This window comes from Neolamprologus multifasciatus, chromosome 16 (genome assembly GCF_963576455.1).
Source record: "Neolamprologus multifasciatus chromosome 16, fNeoMul1.2, whole genome shotgun sequence".
Classification (NCBI taxonomy): Eukaryota; Metazoa; Chordata; class Actinopteri; order Cichliformes; family Cichlidae; genus Neolamprologus; species Neolamprologus multifasciatus.
In genome coordinates, this window is record NC_140454.1 from 30,795,805 (window position 1) to 30,817,796 (window position 21,992).

A 21,992-nucleotide genomic window follows, 5' to 3' on the forward strand; every position below is an offset into this window, starting at 1 on the left:
TGCCGATACGGTCCTACAAAGAGACTTACCTACAAGTGAAAACATTATTTTCTCTACAGAAGTAGCACACCTCGGCATCATAGTATAACATAACACACAAATTATTATTAGTTGTAGCCTATTTATTCACGGTGCACCACCAGACTCTAAAGAAAACAGTCAAGTGATACCTCACAGGGTTAAATCTGAAATTTAATTTCAATGTTTCAGTTTGTTATTGATCTCGTGTTTCCTGTGTTCACAGCTGTGGAAATGTTCGCGTCTACCTCGGCTTTTAAGGAAAAAACGTTTTTTTAAGTGGCCTGCGTTCAACTGCACATCAGGACAAAAATGTGTTGGCAATTTAGAGTCGTTAATGCACAGTTATGCAGTTAATGCACATAGATCATTACTCTGTTGAAGCTGGTTATAACTTTAACATTTTTAAATCATGGGTTAAGGATGGTTTATGTAAATACTAATTTAAGCAGTTCGTAAAATTTGTTTACAACATCACACAGTAAACACAGTTTACATGAAACCGTGAGATATATGAGCCAAACATTTGAAGGTAACTGCTTGCACTAGCTGGGAAAGACACAAAGATCACAAAGGTACATATTATGTATATTTGCTCTGCTTTCAGTTTAATTCAGTTACATTTTATTTATATATCAACAAAAAACAACAATAGTTGTTTCAAGGTGCTTTATATTGTAAGAGAAAACAAAGGTAAGGTTTAAGCCTAATCTTAAACATTTAAATGTAAAAATTTTAAGGTCTTAAAATCTCTCTGAAACATGAAATGATATAAGGTTTGTTAACATTAACCGATTCCTGTTGAATGTTGAAGACCAGGGGTGGGGAACTCCAGGCTCAACGGCCGCTGTCCTGCAGGTTTTAGATGTCACCCTGGGTCAACACACCTGAATCAAATGATTAGTTCATTACCAGGCCTCTGGAGAACTTCGAGACACTTAAGGAGGTAATTTAATCAGCTGTTGAATCAAGGACACATCTAAAACCTGCAGGACACCGGCTCTTGTGGCCTGGAGTTCCCCTGCCTCTGTTCTATCACCTCACTTGCGGTGCTTTCTGATTTACTACATGAAAGTCGCACTTTAAAACAAACCATAACGATCACTAAATGTGCTCGATGGTATTTCTGGAAGATTAGTCCCAGTCAGTGTGGAGGTGGTCAGTTTATGCAGTTTATATGCAGCTCTTCATTACTATAAAATGTTTCAGGCATTTAACTAGAGCAGCTTATTGGAGCCGTTGTGGTTCAAATAATGCATGATGTGAGGTTGTACTCTCAGAAAACAAAAAATAGAATTCTATACACAAAGTTGTAATTTTCTTATATTTAGACTGGTCAAGAACCACTTTGCTATTTCTAATTCACCCTCAACACACCAGAGCAGTCACCACACATTAGTGCTGATCTGCTGCAGTAACAAAGAGCGCGTTGTTTTCTTCTGGAAAGGCCCAGTTCTCGGCAAATGTCTCTTCAAAGTCCAAGTATGATACAGATCTAGGGAAAAAGAATATTTCCTCATTTATAAATTAGACTGCAAAGGGAAATTTGATTTCGTTATCCACTGCAAGCGGCTGTGGCGTGATGACGCTGATTCAATCTTGCAGAGTGAAGCAAAAATACTCCCTGACAAAAAGATCACTTTTTAGATTTGCCTCTTTTAGTAGGGTGACTTTAACTTGAGACTTCTTTGTTCTCTAAAACATGGTTTCGAAATCAGTTTTCTTTTGCTTGTATGCATACACACACACACAAACACACACAGCACTTTAGCCTCCACCTCACTCTGGAGTTTGCAGGGAGGAGAATTAGCACATCCAAGTTTGAGTCCGAAAAGCGTGGATTGCTCTCTTCGAGTTACTCAAGTGTGGGAGTTCAAATATCTCAGGGTCTCGTTCATCACTGAGCGGTGAGTGAAGCGAGACACTGACAGACGGTACAGCGGTAACAGAAATGGACTGGCATTTATATATAACACTTTTCTAGTTTTACTGACCACTCGTACAGCACTCTGTTCATTACACTTTGAGCACCTAACTACCTCACATCCATGACCAATTTAGGACCAGCAATTATCCAAACATGCATGACATGTGGGACTGTGGGAGGAAGCCAGAATACCTGAATGAAGCCCACACAAGTGCAGCAAAAACCCTCCCCTGAGCTCAGGAGCTGTGGGTAGTGAAGAAAAGAATGAGAGTGCAGATACAAGCAGCAGAAATTATAATAGTGTAAGTGATTTGCTCAGAGGTGAGGTTATGGCATCTTATCAGACCACCTCCACCCAAAGGAGATGGTTGAGAAGAGGGAGGTGTGGGCATGTTTGCCTAAACTGCTGTCCTTATGGAAGTGATCTGGATGGATTAATAGACAGCACGAGAAATGAGTCCTCACTGAGAAAAGAAATGCTAACCTTAAAACTAAATCCTATCTTTTGGGAAAAGTAAAATGCTTCTAAAATAAATCTAAATCATTTTTGATCTGTGCTAATCAGAATAAAATTGTTTGTCCCCCAAAAAACATTTTCTGATAGCACCGGGTTCAGGTTTGAGCTTTGGGCTTCTTAAACAACACATTTGTGTCAATTTCAGACAAAAGAGAGATTTTTTTTCCTTCGAATGGTATCTTGTGCCATTATTTTCCTTTTGTCTTTACGGTGGCACTGCAGTGCAGTGGTTAGCACTGTCTCCACACAGCAGGAAAAAAAAAAATCAGCATGCCTTTCTGGTCGACTGTGCTCTCTTTGTGTGGAGTCTTCATGCCCTCCATGTCCCTGCACGGATTTCCTGCGGTTCCTTTGGCTTCCACCACCAAACCAAACAAAGGTGTGTTAAGTTAACGAGTTTCTTTACATTATAAACTGTCTATAGATGTATATGTAAACGACTGGTGACATGTCCAGGGTGTAAAAATAGTGAAACAAAACCTCCCCTGTTTATAGTCAAGGTTCATAATAAATGAATGCCACTTAATGTCAGCTTGAGTGAGAGTCAGACTTTTCAACAAGGCTGGATGCCTATCTGCCCCTTGGCTTTCACCTGCCTATTAGGGTGGAACATATTGGTTCTGTGTGTGAGTCTGTGCATGTAAGCTGTGCAGCACAGAATAACTGAATAGGACACACATACACAGACACACACACGCGGGTGGGCTAACGGTGGCGAGCCTTATCGCTACACCACAAAGTGGGAAGATTAGATTACTCACTTCCCTAAACCTCTAACTTGGTTACCATAGCAATAGCAGTGTGACTAGGGCAGCGGTTGGTCACTGTGGAGGCTGCTGAAGCAGGAATGGACGCAACAATTACCGGGGGAACTGCGGGTCAGCCGGCGGCTTTACCTCCGCTGCTCGCCGATTCATTTGGTTCTATTCTTGTGTTTCTAAACGAGGTCATCCTCTGGTCGTGTGCTTCAACATGGAGAAAAGTGACAACATCGGCAGAGCAGACATTCTTCTTCATTTCTCCTAATGGGGTGTGCTGTAGCTACTTTAAGAAGCCCTGCACGCATGTTAATAAGATATGTTGCTGCAAAATATTTGGATGGTTGATAAACGGTAAAACATGTGAGGTCCCAGCTCGGGTTGCCATTTCTGTGCACTGCTGCATAGCGGCTAAGGGAGATCAATTGATATTGAATTCATAATTGCACTATAGTGGAGCCTCGCCTTTAATTCAAATTAATGAAGTGCTTGCAAATCCATAGTGTTTTGGGTTTGATCATTAGATTAATTATCCCAATAAGGCTATTGTATTTCAATTAAGTCAAGTGCAGTGTTTATCTTTTCATTAGTCAACACTCAGAAAAATACATTTTACACAAAGAGTGGAGACAAGGCTCGGCACGTGTACTTATGGAGAGAGAAATACAAATCAAACTTCAGTATATCAGCATTATTGTACTTCAAATTCTGTTTTTAGGGTTAACGTTTCGATTTCAGCTCACAAAAACAGTCTTCCACTGATTTTTGCTGAGCACCAAAAGTCCTTGCTGTACTGAGCGACTTGACTAAATTGACAAAAACTACAAAACACAGACCTTCCATTCAGTGTATTTTCTATTAGAACTGAAAGTATACACTGTCATCTCGTGCGATCGTGGCTCAAAGAGTTGGCAGTTCGCCTTGTAACTGGAAGGTTGCCGGTTCGAGCCCCGGCTCGGACAGTCTCGGTCGTTGTGTCCTTGGGCAAGACACTTCACCTGCCGCCTACTGGTGATGGCCAGAGGGGCCGATGGCGCGATGTGGCAGCCTCGCTTCTGTCAGTCTGCCCCAGGGCAGCTGTGGCTACAACTGTAGCTGCCTCCACCAGTGTGTGAATGAATAGTGGAATTGCAAAGCGCTTTGAGGGCCCTGAAAAGCGCTATATAAATGCAATCCATTATTATTATCTCAGTCTTTGTCTTCATTTTATTTCAGTTCGTTTTAGTCTGAGTTTACTAAGATACCGCCAGAACAAGTGCTTTTAAAGTGTGAGCCTAAACAAAGCTCGGGAAATAATTAGAGTGACACACAAAAGAAGCAGGTAGGTGAAAAAAAGCAGGAGAGACACTTCGAAGAATGCCCCATAAATACTGGTAATTACAGTGCTGACAGCCCTGATGCCCTCTCCCTGCTGTTAAGGACTTATAATGGAGTCATTTTTTACTATTCAAACTGGGAAAAAAAAACAGGCTCTGATAAGTTATGGGACACTGTTTTGACCTTGACAAAGCACTTAATTCAGATAAGAGTTACCCTCGAAACTGCGGTGAAATTAGGTCACTACAATGCCGGTGGCTAACAGAGCATGACAGCGTTTAAATCTTTGACTTAGCGGCTCGAGGCAGCAGAGTCCAGCTGACTCCTAACCAGTATTCTTGCTGGTCCAGCTGAGGACTATTTTATCTCTACTAGAACACTTTTCAAAAATTCGCTGTTTAATATTGGATTGGAGAAGCCACAGTGAAGCATAGACCTAATGTACTTTTGGGTCTTTTAAAAGGACCATGAATAATTAAAGTCACCAGTTGGCAAAGTAGCAATTTTACATAATTCGTTCCCTGTATGAAGATGCATTAGATGACTTCTGCTTGACATAAACTGAAAAGAACAGAAATATTTTGTGCTTCTCAGAAATTGATTCATGACAAAGTTAAGAAATGTTATGCAAGCAAATAACTCTAATTTCAATGTGTTTTTACTGCACAATGACATCTTGTGGTGTTTTGCAGTGACTGGGCTGCAGTGTTGAAGACCAGTTAGCAAAGATACTGTATTGAGCACTGAGTCTTTATAGCTCTGCCAGAGCCAGCAGTGCTGACACTGTGACAGGACGTGCTTTTCTACTGTTCCTTCAGTGCAACAGATGCTGGCCGATGACGGGTTTGCTGCAACTTGTGGAATAAAAAAAACATTAAAGTTCAAACATGGAGATAGTTTGCATTCACGCTGCATGCCAGTCACATCAGCACATCAAACAGCACTGCAAAGAGAGACACTCAAGTCTGTGCAACAGAATCCACTGCATCTTATAGTGTTTAAGTCACAATGATCATATACTGGAATTTTACTACTATTGGTTGTATACTAACAGCTGGCATCTGTCATAGCAACACCAACATATAACTTGAGCTGGGTGCTACTCATTGTTCCTGAAGGCTGCTTTCATGCCAGTTAAGTCTGTCAAAGCTTTGCTTGTTAGCCCACATTAAATTAAATGAAAGAGTTTTTAATAAAATGCATCAAAAGGAACTTGTGATTTTTCTTATTTTATGTAAAAAAAATTGCGGTGGACAATTAAAATAAAATGGCCCCAGTTTCAAATAATGAGACAGGTAATAAATCGGAAATACATTTTCTTCATTAGTCATTCTGGACATTTTTGTACTCCTGTTTCTGGAGGATGTTATTCACAGGGGAATGATCATCTCGGGCACATGGCTCTGCCCATATTACACTGAAACCATCTTTTACAGGTGGCTAATCAGAATACAGGTGGCTTAAAGGGAGAAGTACTGAAACTGTTTGTTTTAGTACTTTTCCCTTCAGAAGAAGAACTGAAGGACTTATCCTGGTTCCATAAGATTTATGACCTGCATGCAAAATGGCAGAACATTGTAGCGCAGATAGATATTTTCTATTTGTTACATTCCTGGTTGTTGCTGAGAATTACTGCCTCTCAACCTTTAAGAGAAGAAAAGTACCATCTTTGTCAATTCCTTGCTGCCACCTCCTGACAGAGGGCATGTTTTACTGCACCTGCCCACCAGACTCATTTGATCATCCACGCACACACACACAAAAACACCCATTTTGGAATAGACAGCCTCTGCTAAACCTGATCTCAGAATCCACCTCTCGCTCCACCTCCACTGCTGAAGCTGTCAATACTTCTAACGGGTATTTTGTGATCAGCTGCTGCGTGCAAGAAATTTCAAGCCAACCCGTCCAAATCTTGCGGAGATATTTTTGTGTGGACGAAAGCGGTGGACTGACATCCAAGAGGTGGTGCTGCTTCAGTTCTAAAAATAAGGACTGTATTTTTTTTCCCCCTTTTACAACACTTCAGCTCCTTTTTTCGAGGTGATATCATGCAAGAGTAGGTTTTATCTCTCTTACAGTTTGACATTCTAACAAATGATCATCTGCCAGCAGCGCGAAATAGTCTGTCTTCTTTAAAAATATACTTGGACTGTTGAGATGCGTCGAAATCTTTCAGGCTCAAGGCTTTGCTCTGTCTTTGTTCTTGCATGATCATGTGAGCCCAATTCAATTTCTCCACTGTGCAATTTGATTTGGACAAATGGCTGATTCTGACTAAAGGGGCCATGTGACTCGACTCGTGCCCAGAGGGCATCTCCCTGCACAGTTGACTTGTGTACTTATCAGATAAAAAACAGCAAACACAAAGGAGAACACACACTGACGAGCATGAATGCATCCGCGCTTGCACTGCTACTGGTCTGCATTCTACACACACACACACACACACACTCATGCACCACATTGCCACTGAAACTGGCAACTTCCTGGCTGACCCAAGTTTTATGTGTGTAGATTTATCATCGGCCATTAAAATATATTTGATTTTCACTGAGATGGCTCTCTACTGCTGACTTCTTACAAGTCCAAGCCGTCTTTTACAACCGCTTGCTTTAACCTTCTCCCCTGCTCATAAAACACCAGCATCTTCTTCCACCTCTGGCAGATCCCGCTCCTCCCTCCCCTCCATCTCTCCTACTGTATCTCTCCATCTATTGTGACCTCTGCTATGATTCTATCTTTATAGGGTGTGTTTGTGTTTCTCCTCCTCCTGTCCTTGCCCTCTTCTTTCCCCTTCTTCCTCCTCTACTGCGCAAATACCCTCTCCACCCTTGAGCTATTTTTTCTTAATTGTCTCTTTTCCTCCTGAATGATCGATTCGTCAGATTTATCTGACATTTTGAGAGTGAGGACAATTCTCAGGCTTCTACTTTAAACCGCCCAGGGGTCTTGGAAGGTGAACATTTCTAATGAGCTTTCATGAGGATATTCAGAGAAAATCTGTCTCACTTAAAGAAATATGTGAACGATGACTCTATACCTTTCACCTTTTGATCGTCCGATGCTACACTAATCATTCCTGTAGCTTTGGCTGGGATACTGTTATTTCTTTCATGACGACACATGAATTTTATGAGATTTTTTATTAGCTTTTTAAAGCCCGCTGTAGCAGTCTGTATGTCATGCTATGTTATGGAGTGATGTCCTGTTGGGTAACTATTTTGAAGGACACATGAAGCATGTGGAGTATTATTTTTCTGCTTTATGATACTTTTAACTTAATAACTTTAGTTAAAACATGTAAATAAGTAAACTACTCAGTCTGCTGTACCATTATTTGTTGCTATCACAGCACTGCTCTTTGGCTTAAAGCTGCAGATAGTCAGTAGGCGTCATTTGGCATTAATACCTTGATACACCGGCCACAGTTAGAGTTTGCTCAGCCAGAACACTGCTGTTTGCTTAGCTTCCACTCACTGCTCGGTTTGCTATAGGCACCAAAAACAATCTGGTTAATTATAAAAAAGGTCATAATCTGGGTTCAAATATTCACCTCTCGCTAGATTAAACCTGCATGATGATGACGCAGACCAGTGCATTTAAATATGAAGTGTCACTGATTGAGAACACTTTGTACATATCTCCTGTGACTGCAACTGCAACAAATCAGTCCTTTTTTGTTATTCAGATGTCACGCAGCATCGGTAAGATTTTCTTTTCACTTTTAGACTAACATAAATAACCGTCTAACAAATTATTTGCATGATGTGTTGGTCGAAAACTCGAATAAATAAGTAAAATCCAGAAGTCGGAGGATCTGGCTGTTATTTTTCACTGCAGACAATATAATTGTCAAACACTGCATGTCTCTGATGGCATTGCAAGAGAAATGCTTTTGAAAAACACCCTGTAGCACAACTCCAGGCTAACGTTAGTCAACAGAGGTGTCAAACAAATGACCTGCAGGCTAGAACCTGGACCAGCAAGGGGTCCAATTTGGCTCATTGAAAAGTCTAAAAACTCACAGAAGGAGAGCATTACTTTTTGTGGACTTTGCACTGTGTTTTGCACCAGGAAGCTTTGTGTTGTGTAAGAATACATTAGTGGATCTGAGTGGTTGCCTCAACTGTAAATTTAACCTGAGCCAAAGTTCTGAATTGCTGTCAGGTTAGAGCCTCTTACTGAAAAAGACATTACCCATTCCTGCCATACTACGCAACAATAAGGTGCTGAAGCCAAAGAGCTGCTCTCTTTACAAAGAGTCTTAGTAATGACAGCAGGCTGGCTGGGAAAACTAGAACATACTGTTGAAACTGCACTTTTTTTTCTTGAGACATCTCATGCTGTTAGTCTGTTTTGTAATTAAACGGGTCATTAAAGGCGAATGTTTTCAGAAAGTGCTAATTTGCACCCGAACACTTTTCTTTATGGGTTATTATGCAGTGGTTTACTGTTCCAACCAGCTTGATCAAATTGGTCTGTAAATGGCATGTGAACTAAAACATTTGCCACCTTTAACCTGACTTTTATGGCTAGAAATAATATATGTACTACTGTAAACAAGCGCTGGGTTTGGGTGGAACGACGGTTCTGTAAATTAGAGCAAACTAACATAAGCTATTCCTTCCAATTTCCACTGAAGTGCAGCTTTTCAGATTCAGAGTTCTTAGCGTTATAGGACTAAAAATTCTCGGTTTTGTTATTGAATTCTCTTCTGTGCTATTTTGGTTCTTGTAAGGCACAGAGAGCATTAAGGGAAAAGAAACCCTGTGACTGCTTTCTTTCACTGCAGATTTTATGGTGGTGTCTTGCAATGAAATGCCGAAAAACAGCCCGAGGAAGTGTGATCGTCTATACAACGGAGCTCAGAGATAGACCGAGCATGCATGGCATTACAAACAAATCACGACGGTACTGGCCGTGCCATTTTTCCCTTTAATCCCATGCAAGTGTAAGCACATTGTGTTCACGGGACATGCATAAAAATGTATGTTTCATTTTGCTCCTCCTTCCTCCTGCTTCTTAGGGCTGTCTGTCCTCCTCTCCCTCAATCTCTACACCACTCGCCGTCTGTTTCCTCTGCTCTGTTATCTATTTTGCGACTTTCCCCAGGCCATTTCTTTGTCCACCCCCATCTTTCCTCTCTATCTGTCTTTCCCTCTCTCGCTTTCTCTCTCTGGTTGACCTAGCACCAGTTTCATTTCCGCTTGTTCATCCGTCTATCTGCCGTCTTTTTGGGGGGGCACTAATCTCTTTTTCAATCTCTCTCTCCCTCTCATATATACTTGGGAAAGCTCCATGCATCGGAGTTAATGAAGTAACTGCATGGGCAAACACACGGGAGGATAGAGAGGCTGCAGAGTGGGGCGTGTAAATATATGCATGGGTACCAACGTGTTTTGACAGACGAGCCTGACTACTGTCTGTGCTGATGTTAGAGTTGAATCTTGTTAGTCAATTAAGCAACAAATTAGAGACTTAGCTCAAAGACACGTTATTAATACGGTGGGGGTTTATGTGATTAGTTACACAAAAGTTGTTCATAAAAAAGTCACTCATGGCTATAAGCTCATCTCAATCTTATTGCAATCTCTCACACACTTGTCACTCTCTTCCCAAGCTCCACTGTTTATCAGCTGTAATGCTGCCCAGGCCACCATTCCGCCCTTTCACTCGGCTTTGTGAAGACGGGCACACAAAGCTAAATGAGGACTTTCTCCAGCATGCCGTCTCTGCAAATCCTGGCTTTCATTGTCGAATTTGCACAAAAAAGTAGCCAAATAAATCAGCGTGAGATTAGAAAGGTGAATTGTGTAATTTCTGGGCTTTTGCTTAAAGAAAACACTTTCAATTTTTCAAATAATCCCCAGTTTTTTAGGACATTATGCAAATCTTTATCTGGCTGAGACTTGAAAAAAATCAGTTGTGATTGAAAATCAGTTACAATTCCAATTGTTCTGTTTTTTAAATGTATTTTCTGCTGCAGTCACATGATCTTTTACTGCAGCTGTGAGAACAGCCTGTTCACAAAGGTCTAGTTTTGACAAAAGGACAAAAGATAAAACACATGCTGGCAACAGCACTTCCTTCATCTTTATCTGTGGTTGTTAGCACCCATCACGTTATGTAAACTCACAGTTTCCCATACATGAATGGCTATTTGATTAAGATGCATTACCAGTAAAAGTTTACTTTGGATTTTAAAAATAAAAATAAATAAAATGACTCCATGCTCACTTGTTTTGTCCACTTGTTGCATCAAATAAATAAATTAATAAACAGGGATGAGCAGGTCGAGTGCAGATCAAAGCCATCAATCCAAAACAATGAGCTAAAAGAGCCTAAAACACTACACAAAGCTAGAGGCAGCTCAAAGTTGGAACTTAATCCTTGTTAAGTTTATCAGCAGAAGTGACCCTGTTTGCTGAAAGTTATTGAATAATTGATGGTCATTTATAATATCCCATAATTGCTTCCCAAGAAACAATTATTAACAAAGAGTTTATTAATAAAACACTATAGTCCCTGCATGTTTACATGTAGGATCTCTCTGACAAGCCCGTTACTGCAGGTCATCAGGAACGCACCACCTGGTTACTCATCAGGCATTGATCAATACATTTGTTAGGACCTTGCAGTAGTTCAGTACCCGGTCTTATTAATAATTTTTATTGCTGTATTGTTGGTTTTTATTTACCATTTTATTAATTTTGTGCCTTTTAATGATGTTTACATATTACTGTTGCTCAGTGGCGGTCCTAGCCTGTTTGGCGCCCTGGGCAAACACCCCCTCTGGCGCCCCCCCCTCACACACACGAACACACACACATGAAGAGAGAGACAGAGTATGCATTGTATGCAAACGGCTACTAAACAGACATCATAATTCGTCATACAATGAGAACAGGATAAATCAACAATTGACACTGACTAATTAATATTATATCATTGTATATATTGTTTGGAGTTTAGTCTGTTACTGTTACTATTTTTACCATTTCTTCTTGGAGGAACTGTAACCCACATAATTTCCTTAGGGATTAAGAAAGTATCCTGATTCTTAATGTTTTAGGATACATGACCTGCCATTATCCAATGACACATCTGCTTACCTGTATCTTTTGCTCGTTTCTCCTTGTAGGAGTCATAATTAAATGTATTGAATTTTAAGGATCACTGGGTTTTCATTTGTTTGGTTGCTATGGTGATGTGTAATGGGAGTCACGTGGGTGCTAGCGGCGACATTAAGAGGGCGTTGTCAGTCTGTCTTTCACTGGTTTGATTTTGACAGAGAGGAGGGCTGGGTAGCCGTAGTTTTTGTTGACCGCAGCACAACGAGTTTCCCCTTGTTGCATTAGAGCCTGTGATGTTTTAAGAGTTTGAATCGCGAGCCGATCACATTGCTCTGTAAACTTTCCAAGCACTTTAATAAACAAGCAAGCAATTCCACCTCTGGCATTATTGCGTAAAGTTGACAGGCAAATAGGCAGGCTCAGTCCCCGGCCTCTAGCGACTGTGGAAGTCGCTACGCTCCTCCTCTTCTTTTCTCTTTTTTTAGAGTTTAAAAACGGGTTGTGTGTGAGACTTTAGATCAACAAAATATAAAATATACATTTTAAATTGTTATTGATCCCTTTACCCCGAGTCCTAAAGTGTATATTTATTTTCTTACTCTTCTTATATATATTGTTTGTTTACTTGCACTGCTGTAACTGGAGCCTCGTTGTCTCGTCTCTCTATATACTGAGAGTATGTAGCGGAGATGACAATAAAGTTTACTTTGACTTCAGCAGCAAGCTGGCGCACCGAGGGCTCTCGCGCTCACTTTTCGCTTATAGAATTTTGAAAAAAACATCGGTGCAAATTATAAGTCTGTATCATGATGTCTGGTGTTTTCGTGTTTGTTGGTTTGTTTGTAATTTGTTTTATTTTGCGAGTTGGTCATTTTTGCTGCTCCAGCCAGCCAGAGCATCCCCCGCCGCCCCGCCCTCTCCTCCCTGTGCCGCAAGCAGCAGGCGCACCTCGCAAACGGAGGGCGCCCTTACTCCCAGCAAATGGGCGATAGAAAACCAATGCCATTCCCAATATGCGCTGGCATGATGTCGGGGCAGCATGACCGTGATGCCGCCCCCACCATGATGCCGCCCCGGGCAACCGCCCGTGTCGCCCGTATCTAAAACCGCTACTGCTGTTGCTTTTTCTCGTTTGGTTTTCATCGCTGACAGAAGTTTCATAAGGATTTTGATAGTTATGAGCTGCTAGTGACCAGCTAGCCACTTTGGCTTTGTTAGCTTCTTTAAAATGTCCAGTTCACCTGTATGAGCGTTATTCAGCTGTTTAGTGTTCTTGTTGTCCATGTTTTGGCGATTGTCTCCCTCCAGTCTATTTTAGTGAACTTTGGTGAACGGTGTCGTCACTCGCAGCGAAGCATTTCCATGCCAACAACATGTGAGCATGTGGCTGTGAGTGTGTGTGTATAAGTATTTGCATATGCTACTCTGCATGTGTTGTGCATTGGCTTATAATCCCAGACCAGCTGACTATTGCATCTTTAGATGTTATTAATTCACTTGGTTTTATCTCTCTATTAATTTATTCTATGTATATACTCATGCTACAGTCTTGATACTAGTGCATTTGTGTAGCAAATTGTCTGGTATGAAATATGCTTTATAAATAAAGTTTTGCTTTAGTACATGTTTTCAATTACATTAAACGTTAGCGTGAATAAAATAATAAGTGAAGCTAACGATGTTAAGAAAACATGTTTTTAATTGGTTTACCATATTATGAAATTAAAATACATTGAAGTCAGCCCCTCATACTCAATAATAAATACAGCGCTGTGGAACACAGTGGGTACAAAGCAGCATATTAAAAAGCAGTATGTGAGGAGTTAGAGGAGGTGGAGGAGGACGAGGTGAGTAATCTTACCATCGTCTCCTGATCCTGAGCCAGCATCTGCAAAGGAGAACAAACAGTTATTAACCAGAGGCTCTCACAGACACAGACATTAGCTGAATAATGTGTGTCTGCATATGTAAGTGTGTGTCTGGACCTATTTGAATATCTGCTTGTGATTGTGTGCATGTACACAAGAGAGAGTCTGTGTGCGTGTGGGTGAGATTTCTGTGAAGACGGTGCAGAAAGTGATGCAGAGAGACAGATCTACAAAGAAAAAAAACAGCTGAAAAACCGGGGAGGAGGATGATAGTGAGGTGGAGGATGCACTGATGCTTTGAGCATCACGCAGCTCCCCCATTCTGTACCACAACACCTCCAACTGTGGACCTCTCAGTGGTAGGACTGTGGGAAGGCGCAGTGTTGCAAATGTGTTTGTGTGTCAGCGAATCCTTCTTCATGGCTTTCCCACTGAATCGGTGTAAAGCCCCTTCAAACACACTGAGCTTACCGAGCTGTTCAACAATACAGCTGTGAAAGAGATACTCATGAGCACTCCGAAGCTCCGTGTAACTCGAGCTGCTGCACAAAGTGATCCGCTAAAACGCACAGTGCCAGAGCACACGCAGGCCCTCCGAGGACTGCAGGGGGGATGAAAGCGCAGCTCCGTATGAACACCCATGTGAGAGGGTTTTATAAGAAGAGGTGCACGTCATGGGGCAACTGCAGTCCCAGAACACATGGAGTCTAACCATCAAGCTGACACTGATACTTTGGTGACACAAGGTTTGGATCAATAAAATACATTTTTGATGGGAGTCGGTATTGCCAAGACTCTCTGAGGTCAGAGCAGCAGGCGCTCCGATGTGTCAGGGGAAAGTAACTTTTACACTCTTGTTTGACTGATATTTTCTAGAGTTCAATGATCACTGAATAATTCACATCGTTATAATCGTGAGTACTGTGTTATGCGTTCACACTGGTGATTTTGGAAGCCGTTATGCATAGAATTAGTACCAGTTAGATAGGCAGTATCAAGTAATGCTTTGAACACTATGAACCCTTAACCTGGCCCGGGGGCCAGAATTGAACAGGCTCTAATCTGGCCACTGAACAGGTCTTGAAAATGTGAAGAAGTGCACAGACTTTTCATTTTCATAGGTCACGCAGCTTTCCCCCTGCCGTCAATTCTTATTCATACTACACCAAAATAATTTAAATAAAATGGGCATTTTTTAAATTTAAAATTTATATTTCATAACTATGGGACGGTTGGGTAGTAGTAGTTTCACTTAAGATCAAAGTAGCCTGTGTGCGCCCCACGATGTAAAATGAGTTTGAAATCCTTGCCTTAACCCCTCAACCGGTTGAACTCACTAAGAGATATAACCTGGAGTGAAAGAATTCATCATCCTCAAAAATGCTACACTTTTCTAAAAATACAATCTACTGTGAGAACACCATCAGCATCAGGAATGATGCTATAATAATATTAATTAAAAAAAAATGACTCCTCACATAATGGATACAAAATAAACCAAGTAGGGACGAATTTTCATTAGAATCATCGACATCCATCAGCCTGATTCTGAGGTTTCGTGTAGGTGATGTTGGGACAAATGGTGTATGGTTGTTTACTAGGATTACTGTAGCAACGGGAGCTGAAAGCAGTATTACAGTGCAGTGAACTGGGCTGAAAAAAAAGGGATCATTAGTGATTTGTTCCCCTGAGGACAGTTGTGAGATAGAGTGAGAGAATGGCCAATGAATATTTCAAACTGATACACTATCAGAAACAACAGGGGTCGTTTATGACGTAGTGCCATTGTCTGACCAAATTTGGTAAAACCTCAACACAATGACTGGAAGAGTAGAAAAGCGGAGTAGAAAGACTCTTCAAAGACAAACACACATTCGAAAGAGCGCTTCATGCGTAAATCCTAAACCCGACAATGACTTAGCATTTGCACACTTTTCCACCATCTGTTATTTGGTTAGATGCCTGAAATAAACACATTTCTTCATGTTTTCTTTTACATTGTGACATAAGTGTGAATTTCTAAGCTTTTCATGTCTCAGAGAAGACATTTTCTAACAATAGAGTACAGAAGTTGTCATGGACTTTCAACATGATCAAGCTAAACACACAAGCTCAATGGCAGTGACAATGACATGTACATATACACCAATCAGACATAACATTATGTCCGCTGACAGGTGAAGTGAATACTGTTGGTTGGTGGGATATATCAGGGAACAAGTGAACAAGGTTGTTCAAACAGATGTGTTAGATTTGACTGCAGCTCTGTTGGGTGTTCCCAGCCTGCAGTGGTCAATATCTATCAAAGGTCCAAGGAAGGAACAATGAACCAGCAAAAGGATAATGGGGGGCTAAAGATCACCGAGGGGAATAAAGTCTGGCCCGTATGGTCCTGTCCAAGAGATGAGCTCAAATTGCAGAAAAGTTGTGATAGAAAGGTGTCAGAATTTACAGTGAATCACAGATCGTTGCATATGGGGCTGCAGACCAGTCAGGGTGCCCGTGCTGACCCCCGTCCACCACTTAAAGTGGCAACAATGGGCAGGTGAGCATTAGAACTGGATCATGGAACAATGGAAGATGCTTTGGGAAATGTTCTGCTGGGAATGTTAGGCAGGTGGTTAAATGTCGTGCCTGACTGGTGCATACGTACCATACATGTGGTAGCTCGTATAGCTTTTTCCAACTGCCTTTGCACTTCAAAAATCCTAAAAGTTTCAGTGTGTTGAGATTTTCTTGCTGAAGAAAACCCGTAAATATCCTGAACTTAAAAAAAAATTGCTTATTTCTGCATTAAATCAAAAGGCTAAACACAAATCCCTGGCTTTTGTTGCTGACCTACAAGGCCACACTTCTTGCATCTTGCTTCCAGCTCTGAATCTTTAAAAACACCACTTAAATGAATAAATATTAATGAATCGGATACAGAGAATTCATGAGGAAGAAAACGTGTGAAGTCAAATTGTCTAGAACCACATGGAAAATATGACGGAGTTTCGGTGTGGAAATAAAGGAAACAATGTAAACAAACATAAAAAAGGAACTATCAAGGGTGGTACACTGATTCTATGTCAGTAGTAAAGTGTAATCTCATCAGTGGAGCAAACCAAATAAAAAGTCCGATTCCCGTGAGTTGTCCACTAAAGTATCTTTTGGATAAAAACTGAGAGGCTTTTCCATATAAATCAAATAGCAGCCATTTTTTACCTGGTATAAATATGTGTCTTCACATTTCCAGCCAAACATTGCTTACTAAGCAGCATGGAGATAGTGGGCCCCTCAACATGTCAGAAGTCAAACTGTTGTTCTCAGCAAAGAAGGGATTTCTCAGCATCAAATCAAATCACAGCATGACACATGATCCCTACGGGAGTCAGTGCACGGCACTCTAACATGCTTTATGGAAATCACTTGTATCCAGAAGTGTAAATCTCTATATCGGCTTTGTAGAAAGATGCTACAGCAACTTTACAGCAGATATGTAATTAGCTAAATCAAGAGACAAAAACTCTAACAAGTAAAAATCCTGTCAAAACAACACTGTGGTCCCAGAGGAGGAGGAATGCGTCTAAACCACTTCTCAGGAGAGAACACAAATCAGCACTTCGCAGTGGATGACTGGAAAAAAGTTATTTTTGCTGATGAATTCAGTTTTAGATTTGTGGTAGTAAACAGAATGTGGTACTGTATGACAGGAGACAAGCAGGAGGTAGTGGGAATATTTAATTCTGGCAGTATTTGCTGCTCTAGAGCTGGAGAGCTGCACTGAACTCCAAGCAGCGCTTGATCCTTCAGGCCTCTGGTTTGCATGTTTGCGTAGAAAGATTCCTACTGCACCGCCTGAGAACCAAAGAAGACCAAGGAATGCTGATTTTCAAAGACCTTCCTGCACAGTCACTTCACCTCAGCTCTTTAAAACATTTACAGAGGCGCGTGAAGCCTCAGAACGAGTTTTGCAAACTTGTGTGTCTGTGTGCAAAAGGAGAAACAGAAGGCCAGATTTTTGCTGTAATCTATGAACATCATTCGGAGACTGAATACTTCTTAAATGTATTAAACAAATCCAAAATATTTATCAAATTCAAAAAGTATCTTTGCTAGAAACTTTCTTTTTTGTTTACAAGAAAACTGTACAGGGCACCTTTAATATTTTTTTTAAAAAAACTGAACAGCCTCTACAAAAACTCCTCTGCATTTCTCCCTACACAATTCCAGTGACCTTGGAGTGTGTGGGACACTAAATGTGCAGTGTTTCATGAAAAGGCTTAGCTTTAAGGATCAGGCTGAAGTCAGAAGGGGTTCATGGGAGATCAATAAAAACCTTTAGTATCTGTACAAGGTAAAGGTTTGAGGAGAAAAAGACTGACATTAGAAAATATAACAAAACAGCAGGGGAGAGAGGCACAAGTTTACATTTCTTCCCATTTGTCTGCCAAATGAAGGGTCACAAAGAGGAGATACCACACAATTTTATTTTGTGAGAGGCACTGGAGGGTGAGGGAGAGAGCAGAGAAGGACTGCATCAATAGATGATAGAATTTTTTCCTAGTTTTAAGGCAATTGATTGGAAGAGGTGCGAAGCAGAAAGAAGAAGAGAGGAACCTTCTAGGGGAAACTGTTATTAACCTTACAGAGCTGCTGAGTCTGTACTGCATTGCACACAAACTGTACGCACACACACAGACCTCAGTCCTTGCACATAAACACACCTTTCCACTTTTTACTGGAAATAAGTATTTCAAGTTAGTGTTGAATAAGAAAGAATCGCTTGCCTTTACAGTAATGCCATCAGTGTTTGCCCCGAAACACACAATCTGTGACATGGACCTGTAGGAAAACCTTCCAATCACTACACTAAGATATCAGCATATATACAAAGACGACCTGTGTGAAACGTTTTTCCCTTTAAATAGCAAAGTCAAAGTCAAACGATGTCCTCCTTTTCAAAGAGCCTAAAAACACATGTGGTGTAAGTGACCATTCTCTTACTTGCAGTGATTAACTGCAAGTTCTGATTCTGATTGACATCCGTGCAGCACATGAGGAAGGAAATTTATATCCTAAACATCTGAGTGCTAAGTCACATTTGGAGTTCGTATGTGCAAACTGGATATTTTGGGGCCAGTATCATCGTGTCGCGAGGGACCTCAAAGTACACAAAACTGGAGTACTTTTTTTCTGCCACACAATGAATCTGCTCACCTGTGTGTTTGTGGCCAACAAGTGCGCTCTCTCACAGAGCAGAGGTTTAATTGGAGCTGTTAAAATATTGTGTGCAATCCAGTATGCTCTGTCTGGTTGGTATGGTTCAGACCAAACAAAATAAACTCAGTTATATCCAGACACGGGGGCTGTAAATTAAAATGGGTGGAGTTACAAATGTATCTTCTTAAAAAGTGTGTCACAGTGGGCAAAAAAAAACTAACGCTGCATCTAAGTTGCTACACAACATCCTTACAGAAATGCTAGCACGTGAGACTTTTAGAATATGAACGTCACAACCATGACAAAACGAGTCAGCGAATTTCTGCTGCGAAGCCCCAAGCTAAAAGTTTCTCTGTTGCCATTGTTAGCAAATGAGCATGAATAATCCTCCTTTCTAATAATTACTGAAATAAAAAAGACCTGAATCCAGCTAATGAGATAATGAATTAATCAGGAATGTGTTTACCGGGAGAGAAACGGAGCCAAGGGCTGTTGTCCCTTAGGCTTCAATACAACTGCAAGTCTTATTGCAGTCGCCCCCTGATGGCCACTTTTATATCGTCTCCCACGTGACATTTCCTTGTCTTCTGCGAGGTTGATCAAGAGAAGCACTGGCCAGTGAGTCTTTCTTTACTGCCAAGCGCTGCACCAATGCAACAACGGCAAAACAAAAGAGGAATGAGTTTAGCAAGATAAAAGTGTGAAATGAACAAGACACCCAGTATCACACACGCCGTTGTTGCAAAAGCCAGCGAGACTGGCTGATCGGGGAGCAACATGTAGTCTGTCATGACTGTCAGTCATGAAAAGGACAGATTTCTGTGACTCTACAACTCCTTTGTCCTAATCTGACAAAGTGGCCATAGAGAAAAATATTATATAGCTTAAGATTGCCACTGAGGATCAACAGGTGCAAGTTGATGTCAGAGGATGTGTTCACACATCTAGGGTTGGCTGTTATTTTAGTTAATTTAAAAAAAATGGATACCTATGAGCTTACACCTGTAAAAGACAGACTGTTTTAGGAAAAGATGATGTCTTCAGAATCCCCAATTTTTCATGACTGGATGTGCAGGCAACTCAGTAGGAAAGCAAACCTGCATGGGAGGTGTGTCAGGCGAAAAAGTAGTTGCTATCCAAAAAGACTATTAGCACAAAACTCCAGTTTGATGATGAAAATACAGGGAAAAACCAGCAACTTTATTTGTAAAGCTGTGTGTAAGATCCATACTAAAAGTGTACACGCAGAAATGCTGAAAATAATGTGCATAAATAAGGTAATGAGATTTATAAAACCGTGTGTACTCACACCTCCAGGCAAGCTTCCATTTATACATCACAGTCCACACATCTCTGCCAGTGCATCAATCATGCAGCATTACACATGAGTGTCACAGAAATATTTATGTTTATAGCAGCTAAACTGACTGCTTTACAACTTTCCAGAATGATTGCAACACTCGGTGCTATCAGGCCCCCTGAGATGTGAGGAACTATGATATGTGAACTTTATTTATTTATTAATTCGAGTTTTGTTATTGTGAACTTGGCCTGCAGTATCGGGGCATGGAGTGTGTTCATTTTGCTGTCAGAGCTGTCAGCAGCTTTGTTTCCAGACTTTGCTAATTTACACAATCCATATGTGCAGGTGGCGGAGTTTTGCCGGGGTGAGGTGTCCAGAGAAGGCAGAGTGTGAGCAGCGCTGTGGTGTCTACTGTGCGCCTGACAACACCGTCACCTTCACTGCTGCGATTTCCCACACGGAAACTAAATGAAACACTGTGTCCTTGGTGATGCGGGTGGAGAATTAGAAGATATCATTAAAAACTAATTATATTCTGTTGCAACAAGGTGAAAATCGAGGGCCTGGAGCCTAGATGGGCAGGTAGCATGTCAAAAGTAATATGCAGAAAGGGTTCCATCGCAGACCGGGATCTTACACCGGGAATGTCAGACTCATCTTACATTATAGACCACATACAGTACATTTTTTTGGGCTGGACCACTTAAAATATAATGTTTCTCTCAGTGTAAACAAGTTTAACTGAACATTTAATCGCTGCGATATCTTCATGTTCATGATACGCTTGAGATGTGTTCATGTTCAACAGCATGTGTCAGTTTTTCTACTTCTGTAGTAAATGAAAGAAATCTGTCAGCGCAACACTTTGGGTTTAGCCTCCTTAGACCTGAACTCTTTCACGGCATGCATTTTCAATTTCTCTTTGGTATTTGGGCTGATTGGGACCTGATGAATGTAAAAACAAAAATTACCAGATTTTTCTTTTTACCTGAGTTTTGTTTCATAAGAGGACATTCATTTTAAATTTCGAGAGAACAGTTGCAGTATAATGTCCTCGAAGGTGCACATCAGGCCCTTGTAGAGCAAAATTTAGTATTTTTCTCTATACAACCCAAAATGTGATGTCCACATATGTGGACGTCAGGAGGTTAAATCTGTAAAAAATATGGTGTAAAATTACAGAAAAAGTTCTGGTATTTCATTGCCCAGACTTTCCTGTAATTATAAAATACAATGTCTTGTATCATATACTGTGAAAAAACAAGAAAAAACGTCACCGTTATTTAAATCCGTATCTATTGCTTAATTACCTTTACTTTGGTGTAGTATGAATTAGGGGTGGGTTTTGATGATCGATCTATCGATTAAAATTGATTCTAGCTTGGATAACATGATATCGATTCAAAAATCCTGAATTGATTTTTAAATATAATTTTATTTTGCCCGAAACACCAGAATCTCAGGTTAAACTTAAAATTGTTCAGCTAGAGCTCAACACCCCCAACGCCCTTCCTTCACATTCTTCCCTTTAGAAATCCTCAATATTCAAAGTATCCTCACATTGAAATTGTTTGTTCCTTCTCATTTTAGAAAAAAGAAACAATAAAGTACTTGAATCCTACCCTTCCTGATAGAGCTGCTTCAAGTTAAAATATCCCTGCTGCTTTGTGGCTCATCTTGGCCTCTCAGCTTGATGTGAGGCAGCAAGTTGAAAGATCTGCAGTGATCAATGATGGATTAGATTATCATTACTTAATGTAATTGTAATTTAAATTAAGATAGACTTCTGAAATAACTAGAAATGACAGTGTTTTTTTGTACACAAAGAATGAGCAGTGCATTGACTCCTCCTGTACTGTGTGTGAGATTATGCTGACACCATTGGACTGATTCTAATGTCTACTGATCGCACAGAGAGAGCTCCTTAAATCATTTGCCAAACATATGGCTCCTGTCATCTGTCAGTGCTCAGGCATCGCAGTCACACGAAACGGTGATTAAAC

The 21,992-nt window shown here is 40.8% G+C and overlaps 1 protein-coding gene across 1 annotated transcript in view; it reads right to left on the reverse strand.

The window, feature by feature from the left end:
* LOC146501072 (tomoregulin-2-like) overlaps positions 1–21,992 on the reverse strand; it is a 143,557-nt gene that overhangs the window by 53,553 nt on the left and 68,012 nt on the right. Inside the window, exon 4 of the mRNA XM_085134664.1 lies at positions 13,475–13,501. Within this exon, the coding sequence (XP_084990790.1) occupies positions 13,475–13,501 (27 nt within the window). The remainder of the gene's footprint in view (positions 1–13,474; positions 13,502–21,992) is intronic.